This window comes from Lampetra fluviatilis, chromosome 47, assembly GCF_964198595.1.
Source record: "Lampetra fluviatilis chromosome 47, kcLamFluv1.1, whole genome shotgun sequence".
Lineage (NCBI taxonomy): Eukaryota > Metazoa > Chordata > Hyperoartia > Petromyzontiformes > Petromyzontidae > Lampetra > Lampetra fluviatilis.
The window spans coordinates 3,137,848-3,154,880 of NC_136321.1; the positions used below are offsets into that span (position 1 = coordinate 3,137,848).

The 17,033-nt window shown below is 56.3% G+C and overlaps 2 protein-coding genes across 3 annotated transcripts; one reads left to right on the top strand and one right to left on the bottom strand.

Annotated features, from left to right (window-relative positions):
- Positions 1-217: 217 nt before the first annotated feature.
- On the bottom strand, positions 218-9,369 carry LSM10 (LSM10, U7 small nuclear RNA associated). 2 transcript variants are annotated; one of them, XM_078877242.1, is made up of 2 exons: positions 9,298-9,369; positions 218-1,106 (listed from the first exon to the last, which is right to left on the bottom strand). In XM_078877242.1, exon 2 carries the CDS (start codon positions 1,042-1,044, stop codon positions 682-684), a length of 363 nt encoding a protein of 120 aa, XP_078733368.1. In that variant the 5' UTR covers positions 1,045-1,106; positions 9,298-9,369; the 3' UTR covers positions 218-681. The 2 variants fall into 2 exon arrangements, with proteins under 2 accessions (XP_078733368.1, XP_078733369.1); XM_078877243.1 differs by lacking the exon at positions 9,298-9,369 and adding an exon at positions 3,591-3,743.
- Positions 4,273-16,745, top strand: RMI1 (RecQ mediated genome instability 1). Its single transcript, XM_078877241.1, is given in 13 exon segments — positions 4,273-4,703; positions 5,129-5,275; positions 5,898-6,005; positions 6,483-6,605; positions 7,734-7,867; positions 8,837-8,922; positions 9,328-9,719; positions 10,107-10,185; positions 11,864-11,922; positions 11,925-12,026; positions 12,520-12,630; positions 12,921-13,004; positions 15,618-16,745. Coding segments are annotated over 13 exon segments (1,707 nt in total). The 5' UTR covers positions 4,273-4,592; the 3' UTR covers positions 15,789-16,745.
- Positions 16,746-17,033: the final 288 nt, after the last annotated feature.

Below are 17,033 nucleotides of genomic sequence, written 5' to 3' on the forward strand. Positions count from 1 at the left end.
TGGTTCTGTGTGTGGTTCTGTGTGTGGTTCTGTGTGTGGTTCTGTGTGTGGTTCTGTGTGTGGTTCTGTGTGTGGTTCTGTGTGTGGTTCTGTGTGTGGTTCTGTGTGTGGTTCTGTGTGTGGTTCTGTGTGTGGTTCTGTGTGTGGTTCTGTGTGTGGTTCTGTGTGTGGTTCTGTGTGTGGTTCTGTGTGTGGTTCTGTGTGTGGTTCTGTGTGTGGTTCTGTGTGTGGTTCTGTGTGTGGTTCTGTGTGTGGTTCTGTGTGTGGCTGCACGTGGTTTTGTGTGTGGCTGCACGTGGTTTTGTGTGTGGTTCTGCGCGTGGTTCTGTGTGTGGTTGCGAATGGTTCTGCGCGTGGTTACGAGTTGCATGCAGTTAGGTAGTTAAAAGCAGTGGGGCAGCGGTTCGCACTGCAGCAACAGCCAAATGCGGTACGTAAACAACATCGGCAACGGGGTGTGTGGCTGTGTGTGGCTGTGTGTGGCTGTGTGTGGCTGTGTGTGGCTGTGTGTGGCTGTGTGTGGCTGTGTGTGGCTGTGTGTGGCTGTGTGTGGCTGTGTGTGGCTGTGTGTGGCTGTGTGTGGCTGTGTGTGGCTGTGTGTGGCTGTGTGTGGCTGTGTGTGGCTGTGTGTGGCTGTGAAGAGAGACGCACAACGCGCCGTCGTCCCGCGCAGCCCCTCGGCTACTTCCGTGCGAACTCCGTGCGCCCGGCTCGCGGCCCCCTGGCCCTCGCCGCGTCGTCGTCGTCGCGCCGCAAGCGGGCGGCCAGCGCCGCGACGGGGTCGGCGCGGTCGGGCAGCAGCACGTAGCGCACGCTGCGGCCGCTCACCAGCACCTGCGCGTGCCGCGTCACGCGGCCGGAGCGGCGCTCCTTGAGCTCGGCGTCGGCCAGGCGCACGTTCATGAAGGCGTCGACGTTGAGCACGAGGCCTCGCACCTGCGTCTCGTCGCGCAGCTCCACGGCGGCGTGCGCCCCGTGCAGCACCGCCTGCAGCAGCGACACGAGGCTGTTGCGCGCGATGGCGCGCTCGCGTGGGGTGGCCATCGATGGTGCGCGAGCGGGCGAGGGACCGATGACGGGGGGAGTGCAGAGCTGGGTTGGGGAACCTGCAAAACGAACACACAAGTGGACGCGTCACACCTCCTCCCCCTCGTTTCCTGCTCCACGGGACGATTCGTAAGATTCGTGGGTCGGACCGCGTCGATAAAATGTGTCGTGCATCCTCAGCTACTCGACACAGCCGATTGACGAGTCGTCGGGAATCGAACCCAGGCACTTCTTACTCCGAGTAAGATGGTGTTACGACCGCGCTATGATCAACATAAAATTATTTTGTATACATCCCATCAACCACACGGCCTTCTGGCAGGTTTCACCAGTGCTGGTTCAACACGTCAACCAGTTTGTTTTACATTCAGAGTCTCATCAGCAGTCAATCTAGACCTGGACCAATACGGTTGACCTTCCAGATGTTTAGGAGGCAAGGGAAATTAAATTGAAAATTAAAACCACAAGCCACGGTAGTGCGATTGTGGCCATGCAACCCAGACTATTGACCACGTGGTAGAGCCCATAAACACAGAGAACCACACAGATGCATTAATGACACTAGCCCCAGAAGTGCGACTGTGGCTATGCAACCCAGACTATGGACCAGAGATAGAGACTCGTAGAGATACATTGAGACACGCTCAAGACACAAGCAACAGGAGTTCGACTGTGGCCATGCAACCCAGACTATGGACCAGAGAGAGACTCGTAGAGATACATAGAGACCCACTGAGACACGTTAAAGACACGCAACAGGCGTTTGACTGTGGTCATGCAACCCAGACTACGGACCGCAGTGAACCCACCACTGTGGTCCGCACTGTTTCAACAACAGCGACACGAACTCTCTCAGCTGAAGCGCTCTCGTGGTGGCCAGAAGCAGTAATTGAACATAGACACTGGTATGGAGCTCCTGAACAACATTGCTGGTTGGAACCTCATTTGCCAGTAGAAAAATATGATAATAGGTTTTTTTTTGCCTTTTGTCTGGCAACAAAACTGTTTTGTTGCCAGACAAAAGGATAAAAAAAACAATTATCATGTTTTTCTACTGGAAAATGAGGTTCCAATGGTGTAAATGCTTACCCCGAGCTCTCATACTCTGATGGCGTCATCTGGTCCAACACCATGTGAGACTAGGCTCTAAGGAAAGCCGTCTCGGGTGTGGACCAATCAACTTCAAGGACAGTGCATACATTATCAGAGTTATGTTTTTTGTTTGCATTACGACTGCAGGTATTGTGGTCTATGCAAACATGACTCCTTGTAAAAAAAGGTGTCAGTTTTGTTGCCAGAAAAAGGGGTGTAAAAAAACAATTATAACATTGCTGGTGCCATCACACGCAAGAATAGAATTGGCAGGGACCCTCTCCATGAGGTATGGGTCCGCTTCGCCGTAAACCCATTTAATTATGCCGAACAGCACGACGTTGTTTGCGTCGTGGAGACTAATACATAGATTAGAGAGCGCCTGTCATTTTAAAATATCTCAAAGCGCCGTGCATAAAAATTTTAACTACACTCGCAATTAGAAATAAAACCTAAGCGAACTTGAAAGCTGACATTAACAACACTATACTAGAAATTCCGATAACATAATTAATTATAGAAGATGGCCACACTGGGGTTGCGTTGTACGGCCTGCGACGGACGGATTGCTGGAGAGTTAGGCCGGAGAACGAGGCGAGGGATGCGATGCATAGAGAGAGAGAGATCGTGAATTAGTGAGCTCACAGACGGACACAGGCCAGGCAAAGACCACACGGGCGAGCAAAAATATCCCCTGGGATAGAGACTTTAACAGGCTGCCGTTTTGGTTCAAGGGCTGTTAGCGCCGATGCAGGTTGGGAGCGTACACGAGGGGGTGGATGGCCAACACCACGCCGAGCCAAGCTGCCTTTTGTCTCCCCACCACTGCTGATGTTTAGGCCGAGTCAACCTACGGGAGGCCCAGGACCTGCTCAGATATCACTCGCTACTGATGTTGGCCGCGTGGTTAAACCACTGAAAACGCAACTCTTTAGAACGGCTGTGTTTTGGTTTGTCCTTCCCCCCACACACCAACGATTAGCACGGTTAGCTACGTACGGTGCGAAAAAAGTTCAACAGACATAACACTGCGCCACCGCTCCCACCCACGAGTACAACCATTCAAGAGTACAACCATTCAAGACTACAACCATACGATAGTACAACCATAGAGTACACAAAGACACATTGACAGCCACACGAAGGGAGCTTGTTGTTGTAACGGTCGGACCCGCACTGAACATCCGTGAAAAGGAGCTTCACAACTCGCCGTATTTCTCCAGGACAAATAATTATTCTGATTCTGAGAGATAGAAGCGGACTCGACGACACGGACACACAAAGGGACACACACACGCACGACGCAGCACCAACAACATCAACCCCTCAAATATAATGCTTCGTAAACATTGACAAAATACTTTAAAAGTTCGGACAGTTTCTGCTGCGACTTTCTTCCGTGCCGAGGACGCTGGGATCGTTATTGCTGCTGATGATATCCTAGTACTTACAGCAGCAGCAGCAGCTGATGATGATGTAGGTGGTGGTGGTTGTCGTAGTCTTTGCTGCTGCTGCTCTGCCGATGCTGATTTGAAGCGAGACGAGACCCGGAAGTGCTGCTCACTTCCCGCCACTTGCGGCATCTCCCGCGTAAAAAAATGCCCTCGCAGCCAATCACAGCGCGAGGCCTCGTGACGTCACCACCGCGCGGGCCAATCAGCGAGCAGGACGCTGGCACCCCCCCCTCCCCCCGCCCCTCACGAGGGTCTCGCCTCCAACGGAGGGCGGGAAAATGGCCGAGAGATGAGGAGGAGGTGGATGATGAGGAGGAGATGGCCGCGAGTTTTAAAGTCGTGTAGCCGAGCTGTCAGCTCTCTGAGCTTCTCACCGCCCCGTCCTGAGCCGCGTGGGGGAGGCCCCGGGGGGGTGGTGATAGAACTGGAGTGGTGGTGGTGAGGCAGAACCTGGGGTGGTGGTGGTGGTGAGGGAGGCCCCGGGGTGGTGAGGAAAGCCCGGGGTGGTGGTGAGGGAGACCTGTGGTGGTGGTGGTGGTGAGGGAGGTCCCTGGGTGGTGAAGCAGCCCTGGGGTGGTGGTGGTGAGGGAGACCTGGGGTGGTGGTGAGGGAGGCCCCGGGGTGGTGAGGCAGACCTGGGGTGGTGGTGGTGAGGGCAGACCTGGGGTGGTAGTGAGGATAGACCTGGGGTGGTGGTGGTGGTGAGGATAGACCCGGGGTGGTGGTGGTGAGTGAGACCTGGGGTGGTAGTGGTGAGGATAGACCTGGGATGGTGGTGGTGGTGAGGATAGACCCGGGGTGGTGGTGGTGAGGATAGACCTGGGTGGTGGTGAGGATAGACCCGGGGTGGTGGTGGTGGTGAGTGAGACCTGGGGTGGTGGTGGTGAGGATAGACCCGGGGTGGTGGTGGTGAGGATAGACCTGGGTGGTGGTGAGGATAGACCCGGGGTGGTGGTGGTGGTGAGTGAGACCTGGGGTGGTGGTGAGTGAGAGCGGACGATGGCCATGTCCGCGGAGCGGGTGAGACGGTGGCTCGCCTCCACGTGGCACGTGACGGTGCCGGCAGAGTGGCTGGCCGCCTGCCTGGACTGGCTGGCGCAGGACAACGCGGTGAGAGACCACGACGACGAGACGCAGCAGTAGTAGTAGCAGCAGTAGCAGCAGAGCCACAGAGTAACCCAGCGGAGACGACACGAATCACAGAGCCACAGGCTATGGCCAAGCTGTCCTGTGATGGTAATCGTGCTGTGGTTGTGGGTTTTTGTGCTGTCACTATTGTGGTTGTGGTGTTATTGTGGTGTCACTATTTGTGGTGCTGTTGTCACCGTGGTAGCGTTGCGCTACGAACCCGGCGACCCAAGTTCGATTACCGCTCACGACCAACACCGGTGACGATTATCTGAACCGGTCCTGGGCATCCCTTCGGTCGGCTCAGCCTCAAATGAGTACTTTTTGCCGGCCTTCATAGGCACTTGCTAACAGCACTTTCCCCGACAGTAAGGCTATATGTGTAATCTTTGTCTTTGGTGTTGCAGGGCCGGACCCTGTCCCCCTCGGAAGTGAACCGGCAGGTGTTTGAGCAGTGGCTGCTCACCGACCTGCGAGACATGGCCCTGCCGGTGCTGCCCACGGGCATGGGAGAGGTGCTCACCACCACGCTGGGTGGATACTACGCCCTGCAGGTGCCGTCCGCGCCGCAGTACCGGCCACACCACCAACACGCTAAAGGACGCAACATTAGACACATCACCAACAACCCCACTGGACACACCACTAGACACACCTTCTAGATGTGAAGCTTTCGTGACTGCGAGGATTCATACTCTTAGGTTTTTTCGGTAAAGTCACGTAGGTAGAAATAATAATAATAAAATAATAATAAATGAAAATAACTCAATTAAATCACGACGTTTCGGAGGCAACACAAGTCTTCAGGTGGGACCGTCACAGCCAAATTTACTGTATCACTTACTGTATCACTTATTTAGAGTACTAGACACACCACCAACACACCGCCAACACACTGGGACTGCCTGTGCTGTAAACTCCACCAACACGCCGCCGGTCCAGTGTTAGCCATAACCACTTCTCCACCAACTGACCACACCACTACCACCACATCTATTGAACATGTGTATGCGTGCGTGCGTGCGTGCGTTCGGGTGTGCGCGCGTGCATACGCGTGTGTTGGTGTCTTTACACTACGTATGCTGAACGTCTTTCGCGCCATGCGTGGCCGACTGTGCTAATCGGAGGTGCCTGTGTGCGGCCACGCGCATTTCTGCTGCTGCTGCTGCTGTACAGATGGATTCTCTGGTGGACGTGAGCCAGCCCATGTACGCGCAGCTGCAGAAGCTGCGGGGCCGAGACACGAGCAATGAGCAAGTGACAGCTGCTCCCAGGCCTCAGCAGGTCCGGGCAGCTGCCGCTCCACACACACACACAGGTCCCCCGTGTAGCCCACACAGGCTGCAGGGGCAAGTGCTGTTAGCGAGCAGCACCTATGATTGATGTGTAGGCTCTGTGTGTGTGTGTGTGCATCTTCGAGTGTGTCCGTGTGCATGCGGGGGAGCGGTGGTGCAGTGGTTAGCGCACTGGGCCACGAACCCGGCGGCCCGAGTTTGATTCCCGTTCACAGCCAATAACAGTGACAGTAAATATCTGAACTGGTCCTGGGCCTCCCTTAGGGCAACTCAGACTTAAATGGGTACCTGGTATGTTGCGTAAACAGCAGCACTGAGGAGACAAACGCGGCCGGGCGTGGTGCTGGCCGTCCACCCCCTCGTGTGCCGTGCCAGCCTTCATAGGTGCTACTAGCCAACAGCACTTGCCCCCGGCAGTCTGTTGAGGCTACACGGGAGAGGGGGTCTTTGACTTTCGTCTATGCAGCCGTGGGAGGTGAAGGCCGGGAGGATGCTGCTGCTGCAGCTGACGGACGGGGTGCAGGAGATCCAGGCGATGGAGTACCGCCCCATCCCCACGCTCCACCCGCTCCTCCCGCCTGGCACCAAGGTGGGGGCCGCCCTCTCCCTGCGTGCAGCTGCAGTGGGCTGATTGTCGATTTATCGTCATGAGGTGTGTTTCCGACCAAGGAAGGTCTCGCTGAGTTTCGATTTGAAGCTTTCGTGACTGCAGGGATTCATCTTCTTGGTTCTTTCGGTAAAGTCACGTAGAAGGGAAGTAATAAAATAATATAAATAAAACATAATAAAATAATTCTCACGACGTTTCGGCCACAACGCAAGCAGCCGTCCTCAGGTGAAGACCAGGTCTGTCAGGGAGACAGCGTCTGAATGACCTGTTCTTCACCTGAGGACGGCTGCTTGCGTTGTGGCCGAAACGTCGTGAGAATTATTTTATTATGTTTTATTTTTATTATTTTATTACTTCCCTTCTACGTGACTTTACCGAAAGAACCAAGAAGATGAGCCTCACTGAGTCTCAAGACTCTTTTTCAGGAGGGTCCTGCCAAGTTTTTGTAGGAAGGGAGGTGACGTTTCTGCGTGTGGGGAGCAGTGGCGCAGCGGTGTGCGCTCTGTGCTACGAACCCGGCGCCCCAAGTTCGATTCCTGCTAATGTACAAATACATTGCCGAACGTCTGAACCGGTCTCAAATGAGCACCTGGTGCGATGTGTAAACATCGCCACTGGGGAGACAGCGGCGGCCAGGCCGACCACCCACCCCCTCGTGTGCCGTGCCGGCCTCCATAGGCGCTACTCGCTAACAGCACTTGCCCCACCGGTCTGTTGAAAGCGTTCGCAAAGAGTTCGCAAACGGGTTTTGATTCCTTACCCGTACCCGTACGCGGCCGCACCAGGGTCGCAAATGGGTACCCGTACCCGGCCGGGTACAGGGACCTGTTCCCTACCCGTACCCTACCCGAAATGAGTGACAAACGGTTACTCACCAGTGACTCACGGCCTACCCGTACCCGTACGCGGCCGCACCAGGGTCGCAAACGGCTACCCGTACCCGTTCCCGGCCGGGTACGGGTAGCCGGGTATCGGATAGGGTACGGGTACCCGGTTGCGACCTCTGGTTGAAAGGCTATGCGAGGGATTTTTGTACGTTTGGTGAACTTCTTTCGCACCGTACGCAGCCCACCACGCTAATCGTAGGTGCGTGTGTGTGCACGCCAGCTGCTCGTGTCGGGCCGCGTGCCCTGCCGCCTCGGGGTGCTGCTGCTGGAGTCGGCGCACGTCTCGCTGCTGGGCGGGGAGGTGGAGGCGCTGGCGCAGGAGAACGAGCCGCAACGCCTCCTCGCACGCCTCATGTGCGTCCCACCGGGTCAGCGTGACCCCTCGCGTGACCTCGCGTGACCTCCCGCACGACATCTCACGACCTCGCATGTGACCTCGCACGTGGCCTCGCGTGACCTCGCGTGACCCCTCGCGTTACCCCTCGCGTGAACTCGCGTGACCTCCCGCACGACATCTCACGACCTCGCATGTGACCTCGCATGTGACCTCGCACGTGGCCTCGCACGACCTCGCCCGGAGGGGCAGTGCGGTGGCTACCCCAGTCCCCCGTGCGTCCCCCTCGGCCCAGAGTGGCCGTGCCACCCCACAGAGTGGCACGCGGGGCCACACCACTACTACAGCAACCCTCACCCCATATTTTTTACCTCTCCCCTGCCCTATCCCCTACCCTATCCCCTGCCCTATCCCCTACCCTATCTCCTGCCCTATCCCCTGCCCTATCCCCTGTCCCCTACCTCACCCTGAATCCCAACCCTAACCCCATCATTCCCCTGTTCCCGTGTTTATGGCCGTCTCCGCGACCCATGATTGGCAGTGACGGTGTTTTCCATCGCAGGGCTGTCAATCACTTCCAGTTACGCGCACACACACGCACACGTAGACGCATGCACATGAAGGCCAGAACGGTAAACAAAGGGGTGGGTGGCCAACACCACGCCCGACCGCCTTTGTCTCTCCAGTGGCAATGTTTACACACCGCACCAAGTACTAATTTGAGGCCGAGTCGACCTAAGGGAGGCCCTGAACCGGTTCAGATAATCGTCACTTGTGTTGGCCGTGAGCAGGAATCGAACTTGGGTCGCCGGGTTCGTAGCGCGGCGCGATAACCGCGACACCAACGCTTCCCCCCCCGCGCACACACACACATATGCACGCGCACACACACATACGCACATGCACACACACATACGCACGTGCACACACACATACACACGTGCACACACACCCACACTTGTGTGTCTGTCCGTGTCTCGTGGGTTTAGCGGAGAGCCAGAGTCGGCGCCAACTCAGCAGCAGGATCAGCAACAGCAGCAGCAGCATCACCAGCAAGACGTTCACATGCAGAACGGTTCGTCAGACACTCCAGCCTCGAGCATCGTTGCCGCCCTCGTTGATGCGCTTGGGGTTCCGGTCTCAATTCCATTCGGAAATCAAAGTGTTGGTTATGTTTCATCTCGTTGCATCTAGTTCGTTCTGTTCCGTCTCGTTCTACCTTGTTCTCTGTTCTGTCTCGGATGTTTTGTTCCGTTTCGTTTAAGGCACAGTCGACCTCGGGAGAGGCCCAGGATGGGTTCAGATATTCACCACTGTTATTGGTTGCGAGTGGGAATCGAACTTGGGTCGCCGGGTTCTTTGCGCCATGCAGCCCGAACCACGCTGGGTGATGTTGGGGGGGGGGGCAGGGGGTGACGTGACCCCCCACTCCCGTGCGCAAACTCGGAACTCGCCCTGCGTCGCGTCCCTCCCTCTGCAGGCGCCAGCGACGCCGACTTCCCGGATGATTTCTCCGATGACTTCCCCGTGGACGACCTCCCCGATGACAACGACCTGAACCTGCAGGGAATGGCCGGAAATTCATCGGCACCACCGCAGCCGTCACCACCGCAGCAGCGTCAACAGCGTCAACAGCTGCACCAGCAACAGTACCAGCAGCAGTATCAGCAGCGTCAGCAGCAGCAGCCGGTCGTTGCTGAGGACCCCAGTGCTGCGTTGGAGCACGACTGGGCCATGGATGAGTGGGACACGGAACTGGAGCCGGAGCCGGAGCCGGCGTCTCTCAGCGCCGAGCCGGCCGGAAAAACCCTGCGGGAGAAACAGGCGCCAAGCTGTGGCACGGTGGAGCAAGTCGCTCCGCAGCACGGGAGGGTGAGTCATGCGGCAGGGTGAGCCACGCGGCAGGGTGAGCCACGCGGGAGGGTGAGTCACGCGGCAGGGTGAGCCACGCGGCAGGGTGAGCCACGCGGCAGGGTGAGCCACGCGGCAGGGTGAGCCACGCGGCAGGGTGAGCCACGCGGCAGGGTGAGCCACGCGGCAGGGTGAGCCACGCGGCAGGGTGAGCCACGCGGCAGGGCGAGCCACGGGTCACGGTGCCTATCGTGGAGACGTTGCAGGCTGAGCGGAGCGCGGCTGTGGAGTCGTGAGGCGGACGCGACGCAGGGCGCGCCGCACGCAGCCTCCGCCGCTGACGAGCGGCCCCTCCCCCCTCCCCCTTCTCCCCTCCCCCCTCCCCCGCACTCTTTGATCTCGTTCCAGGACGTGGGGGTGTCTGCTCCGGAGCGTTGTGGCTTCGTGCCCCCCATCAAGAGGCCGCGCCCCGGTCCCCCACCCGCAGGTGCGTGCCCCTCCCCCCCCAATACCAACAGCCGCCGTTCGCCACTCAGTGGCGGTGACGTCACCAAGCGTCTGTGCCAGGCTAGGTGCACTTTGAGGATGATGAAGTACCCCCCCCCCCCCACCAACAAGTGCGCTCCATCGTCAGTCCGGGCCGATCCGGGCGAACGAAACTCAAAACGCCGAGCTGCCTGAGCAAGAGAGAGAGAGTATTTGTATTTGCTGGGCGACGTTTCTGGCAATAGCCCTTCATCAGAGAGACGTAGAGTGGGATTCGAGTTTGAGACGGCGCTATATACAGTTCCTAGGAAGCACAGACACGAGCGCGGAGGCAGCAGCTGGGCGGTCGGGAGCCGTCGCTGCCAACGATTGCCCAAGCTCTGAGGTTCTCTGCATGTCGAGGTGTTTTTAGCCAATTGATGAGTGCTGACACATGCGGGAGGAAATTGGAGCGCCCGGAGAAAACCCATGCATGAGAGCAAGGGGGAAACACTCTATCCCATCACAGAAGACAGATGATAGTTGTCCGCAGTACCGCCTTAAAATAAACTATTAAAACTAAGCTATCTTTTGTATTTTAACAGGTAAGGCCCACTGAGCTATGCAGCTCTTTTCCAGGAGCGACCTGGCCACAAATGATAGCTCAACGAAGTGGCTTATCATGTGGACATTTATAGCAGCCAAACGCACGTCGATTATAAATGTGGACGGGAAAACTGGAAGGCCCGGAGAAAAATCCACACGACCACGGGGAGAGAGAGAGACAAGCAAGCTCCAAATATACAGCACACGACCACAGACCTGCATAATGCAGGCCCGTGGTCGTGTGCCTGCATCATGCACGTTGCCTCAGTAATCCTCCCCCCCCTCACATTGTGCAAGAGCGCAGAAGCGTGGTCACCACATCTACGCCTCTATATAAGGAACGAAACAGGTGGACTTCTCCAAAAATCTGGCTGTCTCCTGATGAAGCTAATTGTAATTACTGGCGAAACGTCGTACTCAGTTTGTAAATGTTGTGGCTTGGCTCTCCAACACACCGGCGTGCTGTACTAGTATACTACACTATACACTACACTACTACACACTACACTATATACTACACTAGTGCTGTACTAGTATACTACACTATACACTACACTACTATACACTACACTATACACTACTATACACTACTATACACTACACTACACACTAATGCTGTACTAGTGACGAATTGGCACGTTCTGTTTACGTGACAACCCTTACTAGTTGGCTGTGTCGGATGGTGGCGGTGTTTTAACGACACATTTATATATTTACGCGATCTAACCCAACAACCTTTATCATGGATACAGCAGGCGTCTGGGTCGTGATCGAACCCACGACCTCCTGCATACCCGGTGAGGTAGTTAACATCTCGCCACCATGGATCCCGCCTTCTGGCAGGCCAGAGTATGGCTACTCAACGGACATGGGAGGGGAGATGGAACAAATGGAGATTAGTCCCCACTTGGCTGTACTGCCTTCTCCTGGTGAGCCAGGGTATGGATCAATGCCCATGGGAAGAGAGTTCACAACGTGTGTGTGATCCACCAGCCTTGGGGAATGTCACAGAAGAAGAGCCGTCGTGACCATGATGAATTAAAGCTGTCAAACCCTCTCCCCATCTATGCCTCCACCCTCCCATTCCCCCCCAGTTACCAGCAGTAGCATCAGCAGCAGCAGCAGCAGCGGCATCGGCAATATCAGCAGCAGCAGCAGCAGCAGAGCAGCGTGGGTCTGCACTCTCCGCCCTTCACCTACCTAAGCCGGGTGCTGAGTACCCACCGCCCAGCACAACGCATCCAGATCACCGTCAAGGTGAGCTCACCCTTGCGCCGAGGGTGATCCACGTGGTGGGGGTGATGTGCGTGGTGGAGCCCCATCGACACGCAGAGAGACTCGCTCGCATAGAGACCCACTCGCATAGAGACCCAGACTCGCATATACAGTAAAACCTTGGATTGCGAGTAACTTGGTCTGCGAGTGTTTTGCAAGACGAGCAATTTTTTAAAATAAATATTAATTTGATAAACGAGCGAGGTCTTGCAATACGAGTAGCGCGTGTATACGCTTTGTCTGTCGAGCGTCACGTGATCACAACTGATACACGAGTGCTTTGGATTACAAACACGTTTCCGGAACGAATTATGCTCGCAATCCGAGGTTTTACTGTAGTCCCATAAACCGGGCTCACGGCACCCTTAGCCACCATGACCCCTCTGTGCCTTCCTATACCCTTCTGTGACCCCCTCTATACCGTATACGCCCTTCTATCCCCTGTGCTCCTGTGACCCCCCCCCACCCCGCTTAGGGGTTTGTAGTGACGCTACTGGGCCCCCTGCAGACGCGGCGTGGAGCGTGGAGCGTGCGTGCGCGCATCACGGATGGGACGGCCTTCACTGAAGCAACCTTCAGCGACCACGTGCGCACCGCACCGGGGTCACCAAGGGGTCACCAAGGGGTCACGGGAGAAGTGGTGGCGGCCTATCTCTGGAAGTTCATTATGATCTCACAGCCGTGCCGGAGTAACATTTAGCGAACGTGGAAATTACGTGAATCGAAAAGCGTCCGTAATTTTTCAATTGCCTTAACGCTACATTTTGTAAACCGAACGTTTGTAAATCGTAGGATACCGATGTTATTTTTTACTTTAGTGAAGAAATGTCCACCACAGTGGCGGATTGACCCCCACTCTGACCTCCCGACCCCCAGGTCCTGACCCAGCTGATGGGATTCAGCGTGGACAAGATGAAGGTGCTCAAGAGGGATCCAGCTTGCGCGAAGACGATCACACAGGTGCAGCACACAGACACGACCACACGGGTGCAGCACACAGACACGACTACGCGGGTGCAGCACACAGACACGACCACACGGGTGCAGCACACAGACACGACCACACGGGTGCAGCACACAGACACGACCACGCGGGTGCAGCACACAGACACGATCACACAGGTGCAGCACACAGACACGACCACACGGGTGCAGCACACAGACACGACCACACGGGTGCAGCACAGACACGACCACACGGGTGCAGCACACAGACACGACCACGCAGGTGCAGCACAGACACGACCACGCGGGTGCAGCACACAGACACGACCACGCGGGTGCAGCACACAGACACGACCACACGGGTGCAGCACACAGACACGATCACACGGGTGCAGCACACAGACACGACCACGCAGGTGCAGCACAGACACGACCACACGGGTGCAGCACACAGACACGACCACACGGGTGCAGCACACAGACACGACCACGCGGGTGCAGCACACAGACACGATCACACAGGTGCAGCACACAGACACGATCATACGGATGCAGCACACAGACACGATCACGTGTGTGCAGCACACGGACACGATCACGCGGGTGCAGCACACAGACACGATCACACAGGTGCAGCACACAGACACGATCACGCAGGTGCAGCACACATACACAATCACGTGTGTGCAGCACACAGACACGATCACGCAAGTGCAGCACACAGACACGATCACGCAGGTGCAGCACACAGACACAATCACGGTGCAGCACACAGACACGATCACGTGTGTGCAGCACACAGACACGATCACGTGTGTGCAGCACACAGACACGATCACGTGGATGTAGCACACAGAGACGATCACTATGCAGCACACAGACACAATCATGGTGCAGCACACAGACACGATCACGCGGGTGCAGCACACAGACACGATCACACAGGTGCAGCACACAGACATGATCACGCAGGTGCAGCGCACAGACACGATCACGTGTGTGCAGCACACAGACACGATCACGCAAGTGCAGCACACAGACACGATCACGCAGGTGCAGCACACAGACACAATCACGGTGCAGCACACAGACACAATCATGTGTGTGCAGCACACAGACACGATCACGTGTGTGCAGCACACAGACACGATCACGTGGATGTAGCACACAGAGACGATCACGTGTGTGCAGCACACAGACACGGCACGCAGGTGCAGCACAGACACGATCACACAGGTGCAGCACACAGACACGATCACACAGGTGCAGCACACAGACACGATCACGTGTGTGCAGCACAGACACGATCACACAGGTGCAGCACACAGACACGATCACGTGTGTGCAGCACACAGACACGGCACGCAGGTGCAGCACACAGACACACGACCACGCAGGTGCAGCACTCAGACACGACCACGTGTGTGCAGCACACAGACACAATCACGTGCGTGCAGCACACAGACACAATCACACGGGTGCAGCACAGACATGATCACGCGGGTGCAGCACACAGACACGATCACACAGGTGCAGCACACAGACACGATCACGCAGGTGCAGCACACAGACACGATCACGCGAGTACAGCACACAGACACGACCACGTGTGTGTAGTACACAGGTACATGCAGTCAATTTGTCAATCCACTGCTAGATGGAAGCTTTCTCATGCCGTGCGCGTCATGGTGGTTCGTTTGACCATACTTGACCATCCTCGTCAGTGCAGGTTGGTGAAGTGAGTGGAGCTTTGACATTACAGCACAGTGCGGTATAACAATGGATTTTGCAGCACTATCCTGATGTATCCAGACCCAACCCTGCTTAGCTTCTGAGATCTGATGAGACCAGACGCACACACACACGCACATACCCAGGACCACCCTGGGACCATCAACGCACTGGCCTTGAGAACCCGGTGTAATCACGTCTCAGCCTGAGTCTATGGGTCTCTGTGCGGAGTCATTGGCGACCATCAACTCACTGCAGCCGAGACCCGGATTGAACCCAGGCTCTCAAGCGGTACCAGCTCAGCGCTCTCACCTCCGAGCCACGTGGCCTCGTGTGTGATAAGAGGTGCAGCCCCGCAATGACTTGCTCACATCACTGCTGGCCGAAGGGGGCCCCCTTCGCGAGGGTACGCTCTAGAGAGCCCGTCTCGTAGGTATTTGGCCTACTCTTCCACGCTGGCCAGACTTCTTGCAAGACGTGGGGGCGGAGTACTCTCGATTTACTGCACCACATGCAACCTGCCGATCAACCGTGGCACTGATTAGACGTTAACTACCTCGCCTGGTATACAGGAGGGTGTGGGTTTGATCCCGACCCTGACGCCTGCTGCTGTATATTTGCAGTTTGTCTCTCTCCCTGTGGTCACGTGGATTTTTCTCCGGGTCCTTCAGTTCTCCCCTCTACATTTAGAATCAACGTGCGTTTGAAGTATTTGTCCGCTATAAATGTGCACGTAAGCCACTTCGTTGAGCCATCATTTGTGGCCCAGGTCACTTCTCAAAACAGAGCGACACAGCTCAATGGGCCTTTCCTGGCAAAGCAAAGCGTAGAGCTCGTTGACGCACGGTGAGAGAGCGCTGCGGGCGCTGATGAGGGGGACGCCGGTTGGGTTCGCAGGCCCTGGAGCAGTGTCGGCAGCGGCTGGTGGACCTCTGCTGTCTCATGGAGCTGGAGTTTGGCGCGGCGGAGGGTAGGGAGGGGGAGGGGGAGGCACCGCTGCTCGTGAGGCTGGAGGAGGTGACGCGAGAACACGTGGAGCAGCTGCGGAGCCGCATCGGGCTCGTGTGAGCAAGGACGCTGGCGCACACAAAGACAGGTCCCCCGCGTCAGCCGACTGAAGCCGGTGGGGCAAGTGCTGTTCGAGAGAACCTCCGAAGGCTGGCAAGGCGCATGCAAGGGAATGGTGTGGCCAGCATCGCACCCGGCCGCGTGGTGCCGAGTCAACCTCGGGCAGTGGCCCTGGACTGATACTTCGATGTTGATGAAGAGCAACAGCTGTAATTTTACTTTGAGGTGGTTGAGCCGGAGTAATGCGCAGTGAGGCAGCGCATCGCTGCGATGATGCGGTCGATGTTGCAAGTTCCATGGTTCTGTTCTGGGTGGTGACCGCAGGCTCCGCACGCCGCCCAGATAAATTTTTTTAATCTTCCTTTTGTGCATCAAGGGCCGCGACCGATGTGTTGGCCGTGAGCGGGAATCGGAACGCGGCATGACGGGTTTGGTGTAGCCAAGTAAACGAAACAGAGTCGGCGACGGTGTTACGCGAAGGTGCGTCTGTGGATTGTGCACGAGTTGGAGGAAGCTGTCGTTGCTCCTCCCAGCTGCTACCCCCATCACGGTAACGAGTTTTTGTCAAGTGGTAAGGAGTTTGTTCATGTTAAGGGGATGGTGTCATTAACGAGTTTTATCCAGGGTGAATAAGTGGAATCAAAGTCTGAGACCGATCCCCTGTATAGCCTGAACAGAAAACGTGCAAATGCTGTTAGCGAGTAGCACTCGAGGGCCAACACACGACTTGAGGGGTGGGTGGCCAGCAGCATGGCTGGCCGCTTTTGTCTCCCCCAAGGCTGAGTTGATGTAAGGTGGGCCCGGGAAATTAGTCACCAGTGTTGTCCGAGTAGGAATTGGAACTGATGGGTCGGGTTTGCAGTGCAGTGCGCTAACCACCACCACCACCACCACTCATAGGCTCCCAACCAAGCCTCTTCCCAGTGGAGTCGGAGACATTCAGAAAACCACGATTTTATTATAAACAAATTGTGTTTTACTTGGGATATTTGTGAATAAAACCAAATTTTAACCTTGGAATAATGATGACCGCACACGTGATTGTGTTTGCTGATAACAGCTGCCATCCAACACTCGGCGGCTGTGCCATCACCAAGCTGCTTGTACCAAGCTAAGTGCACTTTAAGGTCATCACATGCACGTCTCTTTGGGTCACCAGTCAGATCTTTCCACGTCTCTCTCTAGGAACACTACATCTGCTTGTCCCCATCCTCCCTGAGCCTGTCTCCCCACGCTGGACATTGT

Coding starts and splice junctions, on each gene's coding strand:
- LSM10 (XM_078877242.1), bottom strand. CDS start 1,044: ATGGCCACCCCACGCGAGCGCGCCATCGCGCGCAACAGCCTCGTGTCG.